This window comes from Capra hircus, chromosome 26 (assembly GCF_001704415.2).
Source record: "Capra hircus breed San Clemente chromosome 26, ASM170441v1, whole genome shotgun sequence".
In the NCBI taxonomy this organism is placed as follows: domain Eukaryota; kingdom Metazoa; phylum Chordata; class Mammalia; order Artiodactyla; family Bovidae; genus Capra; species Capra hircus.
Genome location: NC_030833.1, coordinates 30,919,622 through 30,945,097, shown reverse-complemented (window position 1 = coordinate 30,945,097; position 25,476 = coordinate 30,919,622). Strand labels below are relative to the sequence as shown.

Below are 25,476 nucleotides of genomic sequence, written 5' to 3'. Positions count from 1 at the left end.
GATAAATAATTCAAAATAAACCCACCATATAGAATATATTTTTCTTTTCTTAAACTAAGAAAATCATTTTAGAGTTCTGTTCTTTTCCTCCTTCAATAAATTTAATGAAAATACTTCCATATTTTTTAATTGTTATATTGTCCTGGATTCCACATTTTTCTCACTTGTGTGTTTAGTACAATAAGTCTCCTACATATGAACCTTCAAGTTATGAACTTTCAAAGATGGGACCAAGCATTTTGCATGTCTAATCATGTCAGTTAATCCACATGTCTAGCGTACATTGTCACCTGTGTGCATCCTCTGTAGGTGACTGTGCCTTTGTGTACTTTACTGTACAGTACTGTATAGAGTACAGTGATACAGTATCTTTATTTCAAGCCCACGGTGTCTGGAAGTACGTGTAAAGGCAGCAGTGATAGGTATTATAAACCTGTTACAGTATAGTCCAATATAGCTGGTTATGTTTGTTAGTTGGGTACTGAGACTAACTTTGTTAGATATAGGAACAAAGTGGACTGACTTACACTCTTGGAATGGAACTCATTCGTATGTAGGGGCTTACTATAATATGATAGTGTAATCACTGTGAGAGAAGGTACTGCCACCAAAAAAACGAAAATCCTCTGTGGTAGATTTCGGTACCTACATAAATTAAAGGGCGAAAGGAAGGGGTTTACCACCTAATCCACCGTAGACCAGCACTTGGTATCAGGTAGCAGCACAGAGTCAAAGCAGAAGTCGTTTTGTTTGGGGTTCCTAGTGCCAGTTTCCTTAATGAAGAGGAGAGAGGTCTCTTAGAAAGTAGGATGGAATTGAAATGGATAGAGTCTGTCGTAAACAACTATCTTTATACCATGAATCTTGAAAACATGGGGTAAAACGGATTAGAATAAAATATTAGTCAATAAAGAGAATATGAACCAAGGCTTTTCTAGAACTGATGAGTGTGAAGTTTTCATTCTGCTTGTGCAGTTTCTTTGAACCCTTAGAACAGACTTTCCCAAATGTGAGTCACTTGTCTGTCACATTTACAATTTGACCATATCCAAGGGCAACTTGTGCAAATTTATTTTTAAAATCTTAAGTAAATTTATTTTAAAGAGAAACTAATGAAAAAAATGGAAGCTTTTCACTTCTAATCTGCGTTTAAGTAAATGCATCTGGTCATATGTGTACCATCTAAAATGATCCTACAGGGACTTCACTGGTGGTCCAGTGGCTAAAAGTCCATGCTCCCGATGCAGGGTACCTGGGTTCTATCCCTGGTCAGGGAACTAGATCCAATATACTGTAGCTAAGACCCAGCACAGCCAAATAAGTAAATTAAATAAATACGTTTTAAAAATAAAATGATCCTGGTACCACTAGTGGCATGCTGACTGTGATATATTGGTAAACTGTTTCTCAGGAAAAAAGAGCCTTGATTTATAACATTTGTTGATTTCTGTGATTTGAATACTTCCACCTTGATTGATTTCAAGCTGGCAATGGGTTCATAATCATGCTTGCAAAAGCCAGGACAAGCTAGGTCTAGCATACCACTATGGGTATACTGTATTTTGGAAAGCACTGTATTAGAGAGATCTGTTCAAAATTCAAGTCAGTTTTATTTATTTCAGCCTTTGACATGGTTCATGATCCAGTGGCAGCTCTAGAGACCCTCTTAACTTTGGGATTTGAACGAGTATTAACCAGTGGATGTGACAGTTCAGCCCTAGAAGGACTACCCCTAATAAAGCGACTCATAGATCAGGTACACATGATTTCTTTCCTTTCTTCCTAAGAGTCTGTTGTGGTTACTTCTGATATTCTATTGTTCGGAGAGGTTGTGAAACTACATATTAACTAACTTTGTGGGTTACTCTGTAGCAAGCAGGCAGTAACATAACTTTCATTTCTTTCACATAGCATTTTTAGTAACCAATTCTCTTAACATCAAATTATAGACAGTGATTAAACAGCTGATCTACTTTGGATAACTGCTGCGAATTTTACCTTTTTCTGCCATCATCATTGCATAATTTAAGCTTCTTATTGTCGATCTGTGTATACTCAGGGGTTCTTGCATGAAATTTGAGAAAATTATCATTTGGAGGTGAATTCTAAAACTAAAACTAGGACTTCCTTGGTAGTCCAGTGGTTAAGACTCCACACTAATAATACAGGGAGCATGGGTTCCATCCCTGGTCAGGGAACTAAGATCCTCCATGCCGCAGAGTACAGCCAAAAAGAAAAATTCTAGAGCTATTCTGTCATCCCTCCCCAACTATCAAAATAGGAAATATGTTTATCTCTATGTGATTTCCTCTTGTGAGTTTGGATCATTTGTAGAACAGTTAGAAGATGGCTTTGTAATTGTATTAATAGTATGTCTGCTTTCTCACACCAGTCCAGAGACATCTAAATGAGTGAACATGGACTTGAGATGAGAATGTTCTGGATTTGAGAGTTTTGATGTTTGCTGTGTAATGTTGAGTAGGTTACTAGCATTTAAGCCGCTGTTCCCTCATGTGTGAAATTGAGATAATCTTAATATCTTCTTTATAGGGTTGCTCTGAGGGTTTATAGAGATAAGGTAGAATTGGTAGAGTTAAAACATAATGTGAAAGATAAGAAATGCTCTTGGTAAGAGCCTTGGTTTCCATGGTGGCTCAGTTGGTAAAGAGTCTGTCTGCAGTGTAAGAGACCCAGATTCGATCCCTAGGGATGATTCCTTGGAGAAAGAAATGGCAACCAACTCCAGTATTCTTGCCTGGATAATTCCATGGACAGAGAAGCCTGGTGGGCTACAGTCCATGTGGTCACAAAGAGTCAGACACAGCTCAGTGACTAACACTTTCACTTTTACTTTCAAGAAATAATGTGAAAGATAAGAAATGCTCTTGGTAAAAGCCTTAGCAGAGTGCTTGATATATGATACATGCTAGGAGAAGGCAATGGCACCCCACTCCAGTACTCTTGCCTGGCAAATCCCATGGGCAGAGGAGCCTGGTAGGCTGCAGTCCAAGGAGTCGCTAAGAGTCAGACACGACTGAGCGACTTCTGTTTCTTTTTTCACTTTCATGCATTGGAGAAGGAAATGGCAACCCACTCCAGTGTTCTTGCCTGGAGAATCCCAGGGACGGGGGAGCCTGGTGGGCTGCTGTCTCTGGGGTCGCACAGAGTCGGACACGACTGAAGCGACTTAGCAGCAGCAGCAGCAGTGTTGTTCAGCTGCGAAGTCACGTCCAACTCTTTGTGACCCCAGGGACAGCAGTACACCAGGCTCCCCTGTCCTTCACTATCTCCTGGAGTTTGCTCAAATTCATGTTCATTGAATCGGTAATTCTAACTATCTCGTCTTCTGCCCCCTTCTCCTTTTATCTTTTCCCAGTATCAGGGTCTTTTCCAATGAGTTGGCTCTTCGCATCAGGTGGCCAAAATATTGGAACTTCCCAGCTTTCAGTGAATATTCAGGGTTGATTTCCTTTAATACTGACTTTCTTGTAGTCCAAGGGACTATTATTATTACTGCTATTGTTAATAATAATATTTAGTGTTTTTGTGTAGACATCTGCTAATGTTTACTTTTTTATAGTCATGAAAATAATTTTCAGAAATTTCACATGAGAATCAGATTAACTTTTCTAGGCAGCTTACTGGCTTTATAAATATTTATTAAGTATATATTAAGGTGCAAGGGGTCTTCCCAGGTGGCACTAGTGGTAAAGAATCTGCCTGCCAATGCTGGAGACATTAGAGATCAGGGTTTGGTCCCTGGGTTGGGAAAATCCCCTGGAAGAGGGCATGGCAACCCACTCCAGTATTCTTGCCTAGAGAATCCTTTGGACAGAGAGGCCTGGCAGACTACAGTCCATAGGGTCGCAAAGAGTTGGACATGACTGAAGCAACTTAGCACACACGCAAGGTGCAAGGCATATGCAGGCAACTCATTGGAAAAGACCCTGATGCTGGGAAAGATTGAAGGCAAAAGGAGAAGGGGGCTATAGAGGATAAGATAGATAGCTTCACCAACTCAATGGACATGAATCTGAGCAAACTCTGGGAGTTAGTGGTAGACAGAGGAGCCTGGCCTGCTGCAGTCCAAGGGATCGAAAACACTCAGACACAACTTATGGACTGAACAACAGGGCATTTGTACTATGCTGGTGACCAGGGTGTGTGTGTATGTGTAGTCACTAGCCTTGCAAACTAGTGCACAACAGGCACTTCCAATAGAGTGCTATATTTTTTAAAAAGTACTGTAGGAGCATACTGAAGAGGAATTAACCCCAGGTTTGAGGGGTTGGGATTCACAGCAGTTAGCTTCCCAGAAGAAAAGACATCCACACTGTAGTGTCTGTTTTTATTGAACATGCTGGATCTTTGTTGCTTCAAAGCCTTTGCTCTAGATGTGAAGAAAGGGAGCTCTTCTCTTGTTTCTGTGCTCATGCTTCTCACCACAGTGGCTTTTCTTGTTATGGAACACAGGCTCTAGAGTGCTTGGGCTTCAGTAGTCGCAGCCCCTGGGCTCCATTGAGCACAGGCTCTATATTTGTGGCACATGGACTTAGTTGCTCTGCAGCATGTGGGATCTTCCCAGATCAGGGATCAAACCCATGTCTCCTGCATTGACAGGTGGATTCTGTACCACTGAGCCACCAGGAAAGCCCCACACTACAATGCCTTACTCATTTAAAAGATGATTAGTAGCCATCAGTCTAAACTGGAATGGAGAGAGGGAAAGTCAGGGGGATTCTCCTTATAGACAAAATAGTATATGCAAAGGCCTGGAAACAAAAGTGAGCATAACTTATTATGATATTAAAGAATGACTATAAAGTTGAATGTAAAGAGAAGAATACTGTCCAGAGCCTTTTAAACTGTTTAAGAGTTTGCATTTTATCCTTGGTTCACTGGGGAAGCCTGAAGGGTTTTGAAATAGAAGAACTGATGAGTCAGGTTTCCATTTTTTAATAGTTACTCAGTATGGAATAGAGAATAATTGTCATAGTAATATGTTGCATTTCAAAATGTTGTATGTGAGAAAGAGAGAGACAGATTTGTAGTTTAGTCATTTGGTAGGAAGAGCTAAGTTAAATATTCTTATACACTAAATTTACTTTTTTTAAGTAAAAATTGTATGTATTTAAGATGTACAATGTGATATTTGATTTTCATTCTGTATATGAACAGAATAATACACTAGTGGTAAAGAATGGCAGACTACAGTCTGCCATTTATAAGTGTATAAGAATGTATAAGTGTATAAGAATGTCTTATACACTTATTATAAATAATTTTACTTTTTAAAGTAAAAATTATATGTATTCAAGGTGTACAATGTGATGTTTTGGTTTACATATACAGAATATGTATTACTGTGTACAACATGGAGAAGGCAATGGCACCCTACTCCAGTACTCTTGCCTGGAGAATCCCATGGACGGAGGAGCCTGGTAGGCTGCAGTCCATGAGGTCGCTAAGAGTCGGACACGACTGAGCGACTTCACTTTCACTTTTCACTTTCATGCATTGGAGAAGGAAATGGCAACCCACTCCAGTGTTCTTGCCTGGAGAATCCCAGGGACGGGGGAGCCTGGTAGGAGGCCGTCTATGGGGTTGCACAGAGTTGGACACGGCTGAAGCAACTTAGCAGCAGCAGCAGCATACAGAATGAAGGGGCTTCCCTAGTGGCTCAGTGGTAAAGAATCCACCAACCAATGCAAGAGTTAATAGTTCGATCCCTGAGTCGGGAAGATCCCCTGGAGGAGGAAATGGCAACCCACTCCAGTATTCTTGCCTGAGAAATTCCATGGACAGAAGACCCTAGCGGACTATAGTCCATGGAGTCACAAAGAGCTGGACACTACTCAGCATGCAGGCATACAGAATGAAATGGTTCCAGTCAAGCTCATGTTCAACTGCTCATATAGTACAGTTGTGTGGTATGTGTGTGTGCGTTCATGTCTGGTGAAAGTACCTGACATCTACTCTCTTACCAAATTATTAGTATTCGGTACAGTTATATTGACTGTAGTCATCATGCTATTCATTTGATCTCTAGACTTAATTCATCCTGTGTAGCAGCTTTGTACCCTTTTACCAACATCTTCCCATTTCCATCACCTCACCACCCCTGGTAACCACCATTCTGTTCTCTGCTTCATATATTTTACTTTTCTAGATTACACATAGAAGTAAGAGCATACTAACCTTGCTTTTTTATTTTTCAGTTTTCACTCTGCTGGGTCTTTGGTGCTGAGCAGGATTTTGTCTAGTTGGGGCAAGCAGAGGCTACTCTGTAATTGTGGGGTGTGGGCTTCTCATTGTAGTGGCTTCCTTTGTTGCAGAACACGGACTTTAGGGTGCACAGGCTTCAGAAGTTGCAGTGTGTGGGCTTCAGTTGTTGAGGTTCCTGGGCTGTAGAGCACACACTCCGTTGTTGTGACTCGCAGGCTTAGTTGCTCTGCAGCATGTTGGATCTTCCTGGACCGGGGATCTAACCTGTGTCTCCTGCATCGGCAGGCAGATTCTTCACTACTAAGCCATCAGGGAAGCCCATCTTTACTTCTTGAAGCCATTTTGTAGCTGTGTAATATACTGGTGAAAGCATAGAATTTGGGATTAGAAAGGTTTATGTTTAAATCCTAGTTTTGCTGTTTATTGGGCAAAAAACAATAGACTTGGGCAGTTTACCTAACCATCCTAAACTTTCTGTTTATTAACAGTGACCTTGGGGAGTTTACCTAACCATCCTAAACTTGTTTCTTTACCTACAGAGTTGCATACTGAGTGCCAGTTAGCATAGTAAAAGTGTCTACCTCCTAGAATAGTTGTGGATTACTTCAGCGTACATCTGACACTTAGTAAGTGCTCTATTTTGGCAAGTCATTTTGATAGCCCAAGATAAGCATATAGTTCTAAATAATGTTTTTTGAAAGGACCCCCAAAAAGCGATAGGAATCATCTCTTCAAACATTTGTCCATATTTTGGAAAGCTTTCAGTTGGAAGAAACAGTTACAGTAAATATGACTTTTTTTACTCCTAAACTCATTTCAGCTTTCTATGTAGTAAATATTTAGTTTTGTGGCTATTTTGCTGTAGTATGCTTGAGGACACTAAACAGCCTTGTTTCACTTATTTCTCTAACAATTATTAAATTTTATGAAATAGCCTCCTCTCCTTTTTATTCTCTGTTTCTTTGGTTAGTTTTTTTTCATTGTATGTTTAAGTATTTCAGTTCAGTTCAGTCGCTCAGTCGTGTCCAAATCTTTGCGACCCCATGAATGGCAGCACTCCAGGCCTCCCTGTCCATCACCAACACTCGGAGTTCACTCAGACTCACATCCATCGAGTCAGTGATGCCATCCAGCCATCTCATCCTCTGTCGTCCCCTTTTCCTCCTGCCCCCAATCCCTCCCAGCATCAGAGTCTTTTCCAATGAGTCAACTCTTTGCATGAGGTGGCCAAAGTATTGGAGTTTCAGCTTCAGCATCAGTCCTTCCAATGAACACCCAGGACTGATCTCCTTTAGGATGGACTGGCTGGATCTCCTTGTAGTCCAAGGGATTCTTAAGAGTCTTCTCCAACACCACAGTTCAAAAGCATCAATTCTTCGGCACTCAGCCTTCCTCACAGTCCAACTCTCACATCCATACATGACCACTGGAAAAACCATAGCCTTGACTAGACGGACCTTTGTTGGCAAAATAATGTCTCTGTTTTTAATATGCTATCTAAGTTGGTCATAACTTTCCTTCCAAGGAGTAAGCATCTTTTAAGTGCATGGCTGCAATCACCATCTGCCCTGATTTTGGAACCCAAAAAAATAAAGTCAGCCACTGTTTCCCTGTCTATTTCCCATGAAGTGATGCGACCAGATGTCATGATCTTAGTTTTCTGAATGTTGAGCTTTAAGCCAACTTTTTCATTCTCTCTTTCACTTTCAACAAAAGGCTTTTTAGTTCCTCTTCACTTTCTGCCATAAGAATGATGTCATCTGCATATTTGAGGTTATTGATATTTCTCCCGGCAATCTTGATTCTAGCTTGTGCTTCTTCCAGCCCCAGGTTTCTCATGATGTACTCTGCATAGAAGTTAACATAGCAGGGTGACAATATACAGCCTTGACGTACTCCTTTTCCTATTTGGAACCACTCTGTTGTTCCATGTCCAGTTCTAACTGTTGCTTCCTGACCTGCATATAGGTTCCTCAAGAGGCAGGTCAGGTGGTCTGGTATTCCCATCTCTTTCAGAATTTTCCATAGTTTATTGTGATCCACACAGTCAAAGGCTTTGGCATAGTCAATAAAGCAGAAGTAGATGTTTATCTGGAACTCTCTTGCTTTTTCGATGATCCAGTGGATGTTGGTAATTTAATCTCTGGTTCCTCTACCTTTTCTAAAACCAGCTTGAACATCTGAAAGTTCACAGTTCACATATTGCTAAAGCCTGGCTTGGAGAATTTTGAGCATTACTTTACTAGCGTGTGAGATGAGTGCAGTTGTGCGGTAGTTTGAGCATTCTTTGGCATTGCCTTTCTTTGGGATTGGAATGAAAACTGACCTTTTCCAGTCCTGTGGCCACTGCTGAGTTTTCCAAATTTGCTGGCGTATTGAGTGCAGCACTTTCACAGCATCATCTTCCAGGATTTGAAATAGCTCAACTGGAATTCCATCACCTCCACTAACTTTGTTCGTAGTGATGCTTTCTAAGGCCCACTTGACTTCACATTCCAGGAATCTGGCTCTAGGTGAGTGATCACACCATCGTGATTATCTGGGTCGTGAAGATCTTTTTTGTACAGTTCTTCTGTGTATTCTTGCCACCTCTTCTTAATATCTTCTGCTTCTGTTAGGTCCATACCATTTCTGTCCTTTATTGAGCCCATCTTGCATGAAATGTTTCCTTGGTATCTCTAATTTTCTTGAAGAAATCTCTAGTCTTTCCCATTCTGTTGTTTTCCTCTATTTCTTTGCATTGATTGCTGAGGAAGGCTTTCTTATCTCTCCTTGCTATTCTTTGGAATTCTGCATTCAAATGGGAATATCTTTCCTTTTCTTCTTTGCTTTTTGCTTCTCTTCTTTTCACAGCTATTTGTAAGGCCTCCTCAGACAGCCATTCTACTTTTTTGCATTTCCTTTTCTTGGGGAAGGGCTTGATCCCTGTCTCCTGTACAATGTCACGAACCTCCATCCGTAGTTCATCAGGCACTCTGTCTATCAGATCTAGTCCCTTAAATCTATTTCTCACTTCCACTGTATAATCATAAGGGATTTGATTTAGGTCATACCTGAATGGTCTAGTGGTTTTCCCTCCTTTCTTCAATTTAAGTCTGAATTTGGCAATCAGGAGATCATGATCTGAGCCATAGTCAGGTCCCAGTCTTGTTTTTGCTGACTGTATAGAGCATCTCCATCTTTGGCTGCAAAGAATACAATCAGTCTGATTTCAGTGTTGACCATCTGGTGATGTCCATGTGTAGAGTCTTCTCTTGTGTTGTTGGAACAGGGTGTTTGCTATGACCAATGCTTTCTCTTGGCAAACTCTATTAGCCTTTGCCCTGCTTCATTCCATACTCCAAGGCCAAATTTGCATGTTACTCCAGGTGTTTCTTGACTTTCTACTTTTGCATTCCAGTCCCCTATGATGAAAAGGGCATCTTGTTTTGGGTGTTTGTTCTAAAAGGTCTTGTAGGTCTTCATAAAACCATTCTGCTTCAGCTTCCTCAGTGTTACTGGTTGGGGCATAGGCTTGGATTACCGTGATATTGAATAGTTTGCCTTGGAAATGAACAGAGATAATTCTGTTGTTTTTGAGATTGCATCCAAGTACTGCATTTCGGACTCTTTTGTTGACCATGATGGCTACTTTAAGTATTTAGATTTTATAAATATACCTACTTGTTATCTGTTTTTGTTGAACATGAATGCCCCATGAGAGTGGGAACTTACTCTTGCTCATCATGTCAGGGAGGAAAAACTTTTTCTTTACCCTCTTTTTTTTTAAAGGTGAACATTCTTAGGTTCAGTTTTTGAGATTCAAAAATAAACGAAAAAAAGATTGTGATCACATGTGTATGTATATTTGGGCATTCACAAAGAAATGTGACTCAAAGAGGTGCTTAGAATTTGGGGCTTATAAACCATCTTAATAGATGAAGAGGAGGGGATAGAGTGCACTTAGGGACTCAGAAGTGAAAGGAGAAAGTACATTTATGGAAAAACAAATGACTTTTTTGGAAAGATAATTGGATCCTTAGAAGAATATATGGGAGACAGAATGGTGTTTTGATAGTGTCTGTTTGGCTGTGGTGCTGATGAGTTGCTCCCGGTGGGGGGATTTATGACAGTGTAGGGTTTTTTTGTTTGTTTGTTTCAGTTCTTTTGGGAGTCTCTGCTTTTAGGCAAGTAAGGAATTTGAGCCTTCAGCTCTAAATCCTTTTTATACCATAGAGGCATGTTTTGGACCCCTCAATCACAGTAGTCCCCATACCTACAACAGTGTCTGGTACATGGTAGGCACTTAAATGTATTTGTTGGATGGATGGAGGAGTGAATCAAGTGACATTTAATAAATTCTTTCATAATAGAGCAATGTGATCAGGGTTTTATTCTGCAAATGAGTGAGCTTGCTGTAGCATGTTATTTTTATTCTGTCATTATTACCTACCTGCTACTAATATTTTCACTGAGTATACATTTGTAAAAAGGGTGATTTCCATTTTGATTTTGAGTGATACTGAGTATATATCACCTAAATTTATTCAGGAAATATGATAAAAATTAGAATGAAAGTAAGGAGATTTCAATACCTATCTTCTGGAATTATCAGAAATTAAATTAATTCCTATAGTTCATTTTATTCTTTAGTATCCAATAAAATGGACCTCTGGTGTTTTTTAATTGGTATAATATGGTAGGGAATTTATAGGCTGTAAATTCCTATATTTAGGATGTGAGGATATAGGATTTGAACAGATTCCCCACCCCCACCCCCACCCCCCACCTCCGGTAATTTACAGTTATGCTATACTCTTTCTTTTATACTGAAATCTTGTTTAAATTCAACTACTTTCATTCCATGAAATTAAAAGACGCTTACTCCTTGGAAGGAAAGTTATGACCAACCTAGATAGCATATTCAAAAGCAGAGACATTACGTTGCCAACAAAGGTTCCGTCTAGTCAAGGCTATGGTTTTTCCAGTGGTCATGTATGGATGTGAGAGTTGGACTGTGAAGAAAGCTGAGCGCCGAAGTATTGATGCTTTTGAACTGTGGTGTTGGAGAAGACTCTTGAGAGTCCCTTGGACTGCAAGGAGATCCAACCAGTCCATTCTGAAGGAGATCAGCCCTGGGATTTCTTTGGAAGGAATAATGCTAAAGCTGACACTCCAGTACTTTGGCCACCTCATGTGAAGAGTTGACTCATTGGAAAAGACTCTGATGCTGGGAGGGATTGGGGGCAGGAGGAGAAGGGGACGACAGAGGATGAGATGGCTGGATGGCATCACCAACTCAATGGACATGAGTTTGAGTGAACTCCGGGAGTTGGTGATAGACAGGGAGGCCTGGAGTGCTGTGATTCATGGGGTCGCAAAGAGTTGGACACAACTGAGCGACTGAACTGAACTGAACTGAACTTTCACTCCATTGCATACCAAGAATTCAGAATGAGTGTTATTTTTCAGTAATAGCTTTTCTTAAGGTGATGTGATTATTTAATATTTATATTTAGTTCTCCTATTCTTATGTTCATAACAGTACAAGTCTTTAAAGCAATATAATAACCTTTCTGGATAGAAGGAATTAGTATGCTGAGCATTTTATTATGCATGATTCCAAAGAATTAGATCTATTGAAATTAGATATTAGTAGTAATTTAGTATAGTTATTTTTCTGTTTCGCTGCCTTACTATCCCTTGTAAGAGAAAGATATTAAAATTAACTTGTTTAATTTTTTTTATTTTTTCAGGCCAAAGGCAGGATTGTGGTAATGCCAGGTATGTATCTATCCATTTACTAGTGTAACACTGAAAATGGGAAGGAAGAGCAAAAGAGGCAGGACAATGTGGGGAGAAGTATTAGCACATAGTGTTTAATTTTATTAAAATGTTTAAGATTGGGAGATCCTGACTGCAATTTAGAACTTTTTGTGAGGTTTAGCTTAGAGAAGAGCAGATAAGGATTGAGATTTTTCCACATTTGCTTTCCCATAGTATACAATCTTGTGAATGTAGATGTTCATTTCTGGTGATGCTTACTTACCAAGTTTGATGCTGCTACACTGGATTAGGGCCACATGTCCTAGTTGGTGACAAAGTATAAGTAAACATTTAGGTAATATCCCTGAATAATATAATACTCAATCTTTAAAAAATCTCGATGAGCAAATTCTTGTAGTCAGAACAGTTGGATCACATACTCCTAATGATAACTGTAAGATCAATTAAGTACATAATGGCTCATTAGAAGTCAGTAGTTTTGAAAAAATTAGATAAGCAGACCTAGATCCAGAATGAGATGAATATAAAGACAGTCTTAAATTTTTCTTACTAAATTTCTCAAACAGATAAAAAAACGTAGAAAAGAGCCTATAAATACTCATGTACTCAATTTCTGTATTTAACATCTTGTCACATTTGTCTCATCTTTTTTTATCCTGAGGCATCTTAAAGTAAACTAAAGGCATTGTGACACTTCATACTTCTCTTAAAAGGTGGGGGGGGGGGTGCATTTTAACCACATATGGGCATCTAACCACAATATCATTATCACATCTATCAAAATAAACACTAATTCCCTAGAATACCATTTAATACTCAGCCAATACTAATGGTACCCAGAATGTTTTTTATAGCTGATATGTTCAAACCAGGATCCAATCAAGGAACAAGAATTGCACTTGGTTGTTATCTTTCTTAATATCTTTTAATATAGAAGTTTTCTTTTTCTGCTTAAAAAAAAAGACATTTAAAAAGTTTGAACCACTTATGCTATAAAATGTCCTTATTTCTGGTTTTATTGGATTGTTTCCTTTCAATATTGTTTAGCATGTATTTCCTAGTCTCTGTATTTCCTATAAACTGGTAGTTAGATCATAAGGCTTGGTTAGATTCTGGTTAAATATTTTTGGTAGAAATAGTTCACAATAATTCTGTATACTTCACATTTCATCACATCAGAAGGCATATAATGTCTGGTTGTCTTAATACCAGTAATGCCAAGACTGAGCAGGAGTCAAAATGGTGATAGTTAGATATAAGAAAACTTTTTTAAAGAGGCCAAATATAAGTATAGTATCAGAATTTTAGGAAAGCTTTGACTTGTAGCAAGTTCCTGAAACATAAGCAGATAGAAAGCATACATTATCTGTTAAATTGAGACCCTTAAGAGATTAATCAGGGAATCTTAAAGAGACTTAATTGTGTCTGATGCATTTCCATTAAGACTAAATGTATTTAGTCTTGACTAATACCCACACTTAGACAGTTGTTAACTTGCTTTTGCATTATATGTAATTATTAAGTTATCTGCTATGTGCAAGGCACTACTTGGGATACAGAGTTACACAAAAAACGACTTCCTCAAGAGGTTTATAGTCTTAAGTGAGATGACGTTATATCCAAAAGTATTTGTGATTATTTAACAAACCTTACCAAGAAAATGCTGATTATATGCCAGGTTCTGTGGTAGATGTAAAAACACAGAAATGTATATGAAGTAATCCTTCTACTTGAGGAGCTTACCAAGTAGACCTATAAACAAATTATAATAATTTCATGTAAATAAATACCAGCAAGTAAAAATTCCTGGGTAAATCAGCCTGAATGCCTAATATGTGTCCATCACTGGGAAATATAAAGATAAAATATAGCAGTTTCCCTCTAGAAGATTTTCATAATGAAGCTTATAATTTAGGCTCCAGTTCCCTTATCTTTATAAAGAGAAGGTATTGAACTAGTTTTCTTTCAAGTCCCAACTGTTAATCTATGTTTGGGAAATGTATTACTTACGTTCTGATAACTGAGTAACATGTATTTCAGTGACCAGATATTCTGTTATTTGTTAGCAAGAAATGACAAATATTTGTCTTTTAATCCTTACAACAAGTTTGTGAAGTAAGCAATACTATCCCTCTTTAATGAAAAAAATTGAGGCTCAGTGGACTTGAGTAGTTTATCCAAGGCCACATAGCTGTGAAGGGCCACAGTGGTAAAGCCAGGATTCTCATAAATCTGACCTCTCAGTCTGTGTTCTTTCTTAGGGCTCAGTGGTATTTGTTGTTGTTGTACTATATGACTAAAAAAAAAAAAAGTTAATGAGTCTGAAAAAGTGTGTAAGTCAAGTTATTTCAGCAACTTTAATCAGTCAGTTCAGTTCAGTTCCACAGTCGTGTCCTTCAGTTCAGTTCCTCAGTCGTGTCCGACTCTTTGCAACCCCATGGACTGCAGCACACTAGGCTTCCCTGTCCATCACCAACTCCCGGAGCTTACTCAAACTCATGTCCATCGAGTCGGTGATACCATCCAACCATTTCATTCTCTGTCATCTCCTTCTCCTCCTGCCTTCAATCTTTCCCAGCATCAGGGTCTTTTCCAGTGAGTCAGTTCTTTGCATCAGGTAGCCAATGTATTGGAGTTTCAACTTCAACATCAGTCCTTCTAATGAATATTCAGGACTGATTTTCTTTAGGATTGACTGGTTGGATCTCCTTGCAGTCCAAGGGACTCTTAAGAGTCTTCTCCAACACCATAGTTCAAAAGCATCAGTTCTTTGGCACTCAGCTTTTTTATTGTCCAACTCTCACATCCATACATGACCACTGGAAAAACCATAGCCTTGACTAGATGGACCTTTGTTGGCAAAGTAATGTCCCTGCTTTTTAATATGCTGTCTAGGTTGGTCATAATAAAGTTGATCTCAAGCAACTTTAATAGCTTGAGGTAAAAAATACATATTTTAACAGTCATCTAATCTGATATCAGTTCAGAATGTAATTCTTTATTTTTTTATTTTTTTTTTTTTAGAATGTAATTCTTTATATACAGACATTTAAAAGATTGTTCCTCAAAACAAATGAGTCATAAAATCCTTGATTATGCAATTTTAATAAACTAGAATAAAATTCTTCTGTGAAATGAAAATTTTAAATTGGCATTATAATAAAGAAACTGTGTAACACTTTTCATTGTTCCCATTTCCAGTGAAATCCATGTGTTATGGGCCAGAGAAAGAACCTTGGAGATATTCTGTTTTTGTTTTTTATTTTGTTTTGAGGTTTTCTCTTTGAGATACGTTTCTGAGTCTTCACTTTTAATTTGATTTTACTTTAATTAAGGGGAAGCAGGGCTGGAGTATTCAATGATTTTCCTTGCCCCAGAGTAATCTTTTTAGATTTAAAATCAGTAACATAGATCATTGTTATACAAACCAGTGGGCATGTAGTTCTGTCATAAAGGTTCTTTGATCTTATCTTTTGTTCTCCAGAGTCTGCAGTCTTGTCTTTCATCATTTGTTTCTAAATTCATTTTAGCTGAGTAAGGAGAGAATATCAAAGAGGAATTTCAGTATGAAGATTCCAGGTAGAGTCACTAAATTTTATGTGAAAATCTGTTCTATTTACTATATTACTTATTCTTTCCAACAGGGGGTGGCATAACAGATAGAAATCTGCAAAGGATCCTTGAGGGTTCAGGTGCTACAGAATTCCACTGTTCTGCTCGGTCGGCTAGAGATTCAGGAATGAAGTTTCGGTAAAAATGACTCCTTTGACTCCTACAAAAAGGAATGGGATTAATTTTTACTTCTCCAAATAGGGAAACCTTAGTTGATGGCATGATTAATGAATAGAATGTTGTGATTAGCATGTAAGTATTAGTCATTTTTAAAGTTTTTTAACTGCAGAGTGGCAGCTCTTCTGAACATAGGCTAACCTCCAAATCTTTAAGGCTTTGCTGAACTTAGACCAGTTAATGCTGCTGCTGCTGCTGCTAAGTCATGTCAGTTGTGTCCGACTCTGTGCAACCCCATAGACAGCAGCCCACCAGGCTCCTCCATCTCTGGGATTCTCCAGGCAAGAACACTGGAGTGGGTTGCCATTTCTTTCTCCAGTGAATGAAAGTGAAAAGTGAAAGTGAAGTCGCTCAGTCATGTCTGCGACCCCATGAACTGTAGCCTACCAGGCTCCTCCATCCATGGGATTTCCCAGGCAAGAGTACTGGAGTGGGTTGCCATCGTCTTCTCCGAGACCAGTTAATAGTAAACTCTAATTCAGCAACTAAGCTTCAGATGAAGTAGATATGTATGTGTGCCCATTCACCTATGATTTCCTTTAGCTAAGTTAATAACTATGGTAATAAGGATGGAAGAGCTATAGTCCTTTTTATCTTTCCTACTGTTAATACTTAAATATTTCCTCACCTTTACCCTCTCTTTTTTTTAAATTTTATTGTTTTTGACCATGCCTCACAGCTTGTGGAATCTTAGTTCCCTGACCAAGGATTCAACCTGCACCCTTGGCAATGAAAGCAGAGTCCTAACCACTGGACCACCAAGGAATTCCCTACTTTTAGTCATTTTGAAATTTTATCACTTGTAAGGAATTTAAGCTATTATGTGTTTTCTATCATACTTGAGAGGATTCCTATAATTTAATAGTTAATTGATTATTTCTGTTTATAAGCTGGGGAAAATGAGATATAAAAGAACCAAGAGCCTTAGATTTACAATTCCACGTATAAAATCAAATATACTATCTGGTATATTTAGATACTAGGTATTTCAAGTAACTAATAAAAATTATGAAATATGTTAGTTCAGTGTCCTTGTTCTTGAGCTATGAAATCTACCCTAAAATGAAGTGCCAGTAGGGAGGGTTCATTTAACAACTTATGTAAATATCTGTTTCTTTATTATTTCCATTGCAGAAATTCCTCTGTTGCTATGGGAGCCTCTCTTTCTAACTCAGAATATTCTCTAAAGGTTACAGATGTGACCCAAGTAAGGACTTTGAATGCTATTGCAAAGAATATTCTCGTTTAGCCAGACCTCTCTGAGAGACATGGATATCACCAGACAAAGATAGAAGAATAGTCTACAGTTCTCTATGACAGCTTTAACCTTCTCTGGCCAGGACAGTCCGTCTTTATTTGGAGTCTTATATTACCATGGAGAATGTTTCCAAGAAGAAAAAGAACTTGAAACAGAGTACAGTCATTTTCTTTGCTTAATCTTGTCAGCCATCTCCATCATCGTGGTTAAATCTGGCCTACACTTCTGCAGACAGAGGTTTAAGTCTGTTTTCAGTGGGATTAATTGAACTGGGAATGTTCAGCTGCAAGGTATGAACTCAAATGTGACTTCATGGTCAACTCAGTATCAGTTATTTTGCCTTGTCATTGTAAAATAAAAATTGCAATTCTATTATGGTAGCATCTCTTATTCTTACCCTGAATACAATCTGTGATTAGAGGGAAGATTTTTTTGTTGTTTTTAAATTTTATTTTCTCTTTTTATTATGTACTTTTTGGATGTGTTACCCTCGGCAAGATGCAAAGGATATAAAGTATATGGCATAGCATAAAAATTTTCAGCCTTGGGAAGTAGGATGTAAAAGTTCCGACACTTATAAAGGCCAGAAGTGATCTTTTTGTTTATCAGGTTACTTCTGTCTCTGTCACCAGAAAGAGAAATGGCTTAACCATAAGGTTCATCTAGAAAGACCTGTAGTGAGAATTGGGGAGGTTAGCGAGGTTATCAGAATAATAGTTTCTTTCAGCTAAGGCCATAGATATGGAGAATGGATTCTAGTGATGAAAGATGTTTTTCCTATGTTCAGTTCAGTTCAGTTGCTCAGTCGTGTCCGACTCTTTGCAGCCCCGTGAATCGCAGCACGCCAGGCCTCCCTGTCCATCACCAACTCCCGGAGTTCACTCAAACTCATGTCCATCGAGTCGGTGATGCCATCCAGCCATCTCATCCTGTTGTCCCCTTCTCCACCTGCCCCCAATCCCTCCCAGCATCAGGGTCTTTTCCAATGAGTCAATTCTTCGCACAAGGTGGCCAAAGTATTGGAGTTTCAGCTTTAGCATCAGTTCTTCCAAAGAACACCCAGGACTGATCTCCTTTAGAATGGACTGGTTGGACCTCCTTGCAATCCAAGGGACTCTCAAGAGTCTTCTCCAACACCACAGTTCAAAAGCATCAATTTTTCGGCGCTCAGCTTTCTTCACAGTCCAGCTCTCACGAGCAGGTCCCAAATGGTGAAATTTATTACTAGCTTTTTTCTGTGACTTTCATGTTATAATCTCATTCTACACACACAACACCCTTCTGGTAATAGAACTGATGTTTCTGTATTAGGAGATTATGTAGAAAACTTGGCCTTGGTCATGAAACTAGTTAGTGGAGCCTCTATAAATAGCATGTACAGATTTGGGTACTAATGACTATATACTGAAAACCTTGCCTTTTTATTAATGTGTCATTTCGCTCACTTTTAAATCTTTCCTCACTTTTCCAGATACCATTTCAACATAGAATATTTGCCAAGGAATTTTTGAGAAATGAAAGACAAACTGTTGAAAAACTAACAGTAACTTCAGTGTTTTCCATTGGTAGTCATTTCTGTTAACAGTTTTAATATTGGCTTTGAAGTATAGATACAGATATGTAAGTATCGCATATACATGCACACACAGTCATGTTTAGTATTGTGGCCTAACCCTCTGTCATGCTTGAATTTTACTCTATGATCCTTCAGTGATAAGAGCAGGTATGTTATCATCTCTATTTTATTTAAACGGAGTAGCAAGGCATATGAGAGGTGCTATGAATTGCTCAAAATTTAATAACAAATTAATGTTATTTACAAGACTTAAATGCTAGACTATTAACCTCCAAGTCTTCTGCTTTAGGATACTTCTAGAATGTGGATGTAGCACATAGAGCTGTACTCCTGGACAAATCAGACACACTTGAAATCATATCCTGGCTTCTAGTTTAAGTTAGCTTATTTTGAACTGTAATTCCTTTATTTGTAAATCAGGAATAATAATTACGGTTTCTAGTTTAAGAATATATTAAAATACCAAGTACATAGTATGTGCCCATTAAATGTTTTTTTTCTTCTAGGTTAGCTTTTTAGTATCAATCTTTGATAGTTTAAAATCTTTTGCCAGGAAGCTAGGCATTGAGTACTGAAGCCAATATTCTGTGCCCTGCACTGCTGCCGCTGCTGCTAACTCTGTGTGACCCCATAGTGTCGTGTCCAACTCTGTCGTGACCCCATAGACGGCAGCCCATCAGGCTCCCCCATCCTGGGATTCTCTAGGCAAGAACACTGGAGTGGGTTGCTGTTTCCTTCTCCAATGCATGAAAGTGAAAAGTGAAAGTGAAGTCACTCAGTTGTGCCTGACTGTTAGCGATCCCATGGACCTGCAGCCCACCAGGCCCCTCCGCCCATGGGATTTTCCAGGCAAGATAACTGAAGTGGGGTGCCATCGCCTTCTCCGATGCCCTCCACTACATGAATATAAATGAAGCACAAGGTAACCACTTGTGAAAATGAAAGTGTTAGTTGCTCAGTCATGTCCCACTCTTTGCGACCTCATGGACTGTAACCCGCCAGTCTCCTCTGTCCATGGACTTCTCTAGGCAAGAATACTGGAGTAGCTTGCCATTCCCCTCTCCAGGGAGTCTTCCCAATTCAGGGATTGAACCCAGGTCTCCTATATTGCAGGCGGACTTTTTACTGTATGAACCACCAGGGAAACCCAAGGTAACCTCTTACCTTGATTTTATTTTCCACATCTAGTCCTATTTTAAAATATTTTCTCATTATTTTATGTGTATATATCCTCTCATCAATATTACAAGTAATTTGTGACTAGGGAACCATGCCTTCATATTTTTATGCATTTTTCATTTAAATCATCAAATTGCATATCCATATTGATTTACTTTCTAGTGGAAAAAGAGCACTGGCTTCAGAGTCAGGACTTACTGACCTTGGTTACTATGCTGCTTACCTTCAATTCGCCCCATCAAGATCTACTTTGTATTCTTTCTGTAAACTGAGTCCAGCAACATAACAGAGATTATACATTGTGATCTGATAGGATTTATACCAGGAATGCAAGGCTGGTATAACAGTCAAGAACCAGTCAGTGTAATATGCCATATTGATAGGGTAAAGCACAAAAATCACATGGTCATCTCAATGTGGAAAAAGCATTTGATAAAATCTAACACCCTTTCATCATAAAACATTCAGCTAACTTGGAATAGAAAGGAACTTCCTCAACCTGATAAAGAGCAACTATACAAAACAAAACAAAACAAAAAACAGAACATATAGCTAACAACAAACTTAATACTTTCTCCCTAAGATCAGGAACAAGACAAGATGTCCACTTTCACCACTTCTATTCAACGTTGTACTGCAGGCCCATAGCTGGGGCAGTTAGGCAAGAAGAAGAAACAAGAAGCATCCAGATTAAAAAGAAAGAAAACGTCTTCTATATAGTTGCATACAGGTTTCTTAGGAGACAGATAGGGTGGTCTGGTATTCCTATCCAAGAATTTTCCACAGCTTGTTGTGATCTGCACAGTCAAAGGCTTTAGTATAGTCAGTGAAGCCGTAGATATTGTTTTTGGAATTCAGGTCAAGAAGCAACAGTTAGAACTGAACATGGAACAACAGACTGGTTCAAAATTGGGAAAGGAGTACCTCAAGGCTATATTTTGTCACCCTGCTTATTTAACTTGTATGCAGAGTACATCATGGGACACACTGGGCTGAATGACTCACGACCTGGAATCAAGATTGTTGAGAGAAATAACAACCTCAGACATGCAAGTGATACCACTCCAAGGCATAAAGCAAAGAGGAACTAAAGAGCCTTTTGACGAGAGTGAAAGAGGAGAGTGAAAAAATGGGCTTAAAACTCAACATTCAAAAAACTAAGATCATGGCATCCAGTCCCATCACTTCATGGCAAATAGGGCAAAAGTGGAAACTCTGACAGATTTTATTTCACTGGGCTCCAGAATCACTGCAGATGGTGGCTGCAGCCACAAAATTAAAACTCTTGCTCCTTGGAAGAAGAGCCATGACAAACCTAGACAGCGTATTAGAAAGGAGAGATATCATTTTGCCAACAAAGGTCCATATAGTCAAAGTATGGTTTTTCTGGTAGTCGTGTATGAATGTGAGAGTTGGACCATCAAGAAGGCTGAGCACCAAAGAATTGATGATTTCAAATTGTGGTGCTGGAGAAGACTCTTGAAAGAGCAAGGAGATCAAACCAGTCAATCCTAATATTCCTAAGTAAATCAATCCTGAATATTCATTGGAAGGACTGAAGCTAAACCTGAAACTCCAATACTTTGGCCATCTGGTGCAAAGAGCTGACTCATTGGAAAAGTCCCTATTGCTGGGAAAGATTGAGGGCAAAAGGAGAAGGGGGAAACAATGAGATGGTTGGATGGCATCACCAACTTGATGGACATGAATTTGAGCAAACTCTGGGAGACCGTGAAGGACAGGGAAGCCTGGCGTGCTACAGTCCATGGGATTGCAGTGTCCAGGCATGACTTAGCAACTGAACAACATTTACAGGTGACATGATCTTGTATACAGAAAATTCTATAGAATCCACACAAAACTTTTTAAGTTGAGCAATATAAAAAATCAATTGTATTGCTACACTAACAATTCTAAAGTGAAATTCCATTTATGATAGCATCAAAATGATAAAATCCTTAGGCTTTAATCAAAGAAGTACAAGACTATATATATATTGAAAGCTACAAAGCATTTTTTAAAGGAATTTTTAAAGACCTGAGAATAAGGAAATAAATGGAAAGACATCCCATGTTCATAGATTGGAAGATTTAATATTTTTAAGTTAGCAATATTTTTCATGGGTCTACAGATTCAAGACAATCACTATTGACATCCCAGCTGCCTTTTGGGCAGAAATTAACAAGCTGATCTTAAAATTCATCTGGAAATACAAGGAATAACCAAACAAAAAGAAACAAATCTGGAGGACATACACTTCCTAATTTCAAAACTTATTACAAAGCTACAATAATTGAGACAATGTGTAACTGGAATAAAGATAAATATATAGCTCAATGCAATAGAATTGAGAGTCCAGAAATAAACCCTTTTACAATAGGCAATTGATTCTTGACAAGGGTGGCAAGATAATTCCCTGGGGAAGAAGTCTTTACCAAAAGTGCTGGACAACTGGATATATACTTGTAAAAGAGTGAAGTTAGACCTTACATCATGTACAAAAGTTAATGCAAATGCCTCATAGACATGAATAAAAGATCTAAAACAAAATTATTAGAAGAAAACAACAGTAAATCTTTGTCAACTTGGGCTAGGCAAAGCGTTAGGTACAACAGGAAAAGCACAAATCACAAAAGAAAAAAAATGCTTCAAAGGGTAACATCAAAAAAGTGAAAAGACAACCTATAGAATGGAGAAAATATTTGCAAATCATGTGTCTGATTAGGGGCTTGTATCCAGAATGTATATTAAACAAAACACAACCCAGTTTTAAAATGGATGAGGATTTGAGTAGACATTTCTCCAAAGGTGGACAATTGACCAACAAGCACACGAAAAATGCCCCAAAATTATTTATCGTTCAGTTCAGTTCAGTTCAGTTCAGTCGCTCAGTTGTGTCCGACTCTTTGTGACCCCATGAATCACAGCACTCCAGGCCTCCCTGTCCCATCACCCGGAGTTCACTCAGACTCACGTCCATCGAGTCCGTGATGCCATCCAGCCATCTCATCCTCGGTCATCCCCTTCTCCTGCCCCCAATCCCTCCCAGCATAAGAGTCTTTTCCAATGAGTCTACTCTTCGCATGAGGTGGCCAAAGTATTGGAGTTTCAGCTTCAGCATCATTCCTTCCAAAGAAATCCCAGGGCTGATCTCCTTTAGAATGGACTGGTTGGATCTCCTTGCAGTCCAAAGGACTCTCAAGAGTCTTCTCCAACACCACAGTTCAAAAGCATCAATTCTTTGGCGCTCAGCCTTCTTCACAGTCCAACTCTCACATCCATACATGACTGCAGGAAAAACCATAGCCTTGACTAGGCGGACCTTAGTTGGCAAAGAAATGTCTCTGCTTTTGAATATGCTATCTAGGTTGGTCATAACTCTTCTTCCAAGGAGTAAACGTCTTTTAATTTCATGGCTTCAGTCACCATCTGCAGTGATTTTGGAGCCCCCCAAAATAGAAAAAATGTCTGACACTGTTTCTACTGTTTCCCCATCTATTTCCCATGAATGATGGGACTGGATGCCATGATCTTCCTTTTGTGAATGTTGAGCTTTAAGCCAACTTTTTCGCTCTCCTCTTTCACTTTCATCAAGAGGCTTTTTAGCTTCTCTTCACTTTCTGCCATAAGGGTGGTGTCATCTGCATATCTGAGGTTATTGATATTTCTCCCGGCAATCTTGATTCCAGCTTGTGTTTCTTCCAGTCCAGTGTTTCTCATAATGTACTCTGCATATAAGTTAAATAAGCAGGGTGACAATATACAGCCTTGACGTACTCCTTTTCCTATTTGGAACCAGTCTGTTGTTCCATGTCCAGTTCTAACTGTTGCTTCCTGACCTACATACAGATTTCTCAAGAGGCAGGTTAGGTGGTCTGTTATTCCCATCTCTTTCAGAATTTTCCAGTTTATTGTGATCCACACAGTAAAAGGCTTTGGCATAGTCAATAAAGCAGAAATAGATGTTTTTCTGGAACTCTCAGGGAAATATAAATAAAAATCCCAGCGAACTGCCACTTCACATCCACTGGAATGACTGTATCCCCCACAAGACTGACCATATCAAGTGTTGGCAAGGGTGTGGAGCAAGTACAACTTTCAATGCTACTGGCAGGATTGTAAAATGGTGGAGCTGCTTTGTAAAATAGTCTGGGAATTTCTCAAGTGTTAAACATAGAGTTGCTATGGCTCAGCAATTCTATTCTTAGGTTTTATATATATATTATATATATATATACCCAAGAAAAGTGAAAACATGTCCATATGGGTATTTGTACATGAATATTCCTAGCAACATGACTCATCTTTCTGAATTAGAGAATAAATCATTTTGCAATCCCTAATGAAATAAATCAGCCAAAGACTATTAATGCTGAAACCATTAGGAAAAGGTTGATTGGGGGCTGAATATCCAAATGGTGTTGAAATATCACCCTGTGGATCATTTGCTAGTCATGAAAGTAGAAACTTTACATTATAATGGTCAAGCTTTCTGGTTGTTACCATTTTAACCCAATCAAATTTAACATTACCAGCAATGGAAGACAGGATTTGAAAGGGGAAGAGGTCAGCCAGTGTGTATACACTGTGTTAGGAAATTGCAGTTTGGCAGTCACCCAAAGAAGAGCTAAGAGTTGGAACACCGGGAAAGTGGCTGTGACAAAGTGTGATGATTAGCTATTGATCAAATGAGTGAATTATTAATGCAAACAGCACCAGATCAATATGGTAACTAACCATCCCAGTTTGCTTGGAACTTTTCTGAGTTTGCCCATGAAAGTCCTGTATCCTAAAAAACTTCATCAGTGTCAGGCAAACTGGGAAATTTTGGTCATCCTGCCAACTCAGTAAAACTACCTTTGCCTCTTTTCCCTGGTCCTCACCTTCCCTGCCCCAATTCTGGAATTTGTAGGGGAGAAATTGAATAACAAAGGAAAATGATAAAAGGAGTGACATTTCTCTCTCCAGCAATAACTGGTCCCTGAGCCAAAAAAGGAGAGGGGCTTTAAACCAAGTGTGAGTTTCTTTTGTGGGTGGTAAAGAATGTTCTAAAATTGATGGTAGTGATGGACGGACAACTAACTCTGAATATGCTAAAAACCATTGAATTGTACATTTAAACACTGAATTATATATAATTTATATCTTAATAAAGCTGTTTTTAAAAAGTGAATGTGAGAGAGTTTTAAATTAGATTAAATTAGCTTGGGGTATTTAAACCTGAAAGAGACTGAAAAGCTATAGGAGCTGCCCAAGATGTCAAGGGCAAGCAAGGAAAGAGGTGTGATGGTTTAAGACAATGGTGGAGACAAAATACCGTTTCTTGTTTGTTTTGCATTTAGTTTATATCCCTCAGTAAGATGGCTACACCTGTTTATTCCCTGCAACCAAGGGTTGTGACTAAGACACCTGAAGAATATTCATTCCATCTTGTCCTGTTTAGATGCTAAATTTTATCCTTGGGAAAAAAATCACAAAGAGCTGTGTATTTGAATTGCATTGCTCTAGTCTCATAGAATTAAAAAAAAAAAGTCAAACTACATTGGCATTATGCCACTGGTTTGTAATGGAGATGTAATAGAAGACACTTGTATAATAAAATATCCCTATCAGTGTGTTACTGAGTTCCTAGAGGAGACATTGTTTCTTAAGTATTAGTCTGGGGAGTAGCTGGGCTTCTGAA

The 25,476-nt window shown here is 38.7% G+C and overlaps 1 protein-coding gene across 3 annotated transcripts in view; it reads left to right on the top strand.

The window, feature by feature from the left end:
* The window catches only part of CUTC (cutC copper transporter), a 33,651-nt gene extending 16,238 nt beyond the window's left edge, over positions 1 to 17,413 (top strand). Inside the window, exons 6-9 of one of the 3 annotated variants that reach the window (XM_018041289.1) lie at positions 1,623 to 1,756; positions 11,961 to 11,988; positions 15,636 to 15,741; positions 16,915 to 17,413. In XM_018041289.1, the coding sequence (XP_017896778.1) occupies positions 1,623 to 1,756; positions 11,961 to 11,988; positions 15,636 to 15,741; positions 16,915 to 17,029 (383 nt within the window). In that variant the 3' untranslated portion in view covers positions 17,030 to 17,413. The remainder of the gene's footprint in view (positions 1 to 1,622; positions 1,757 to 11,960; positions 11,989 to 15,635; positions 15,742 to 16,914) is intronic. The other 2 variants (XM_018041291.1, XM_018041290.1) reach the window with 2 other exon arrangements.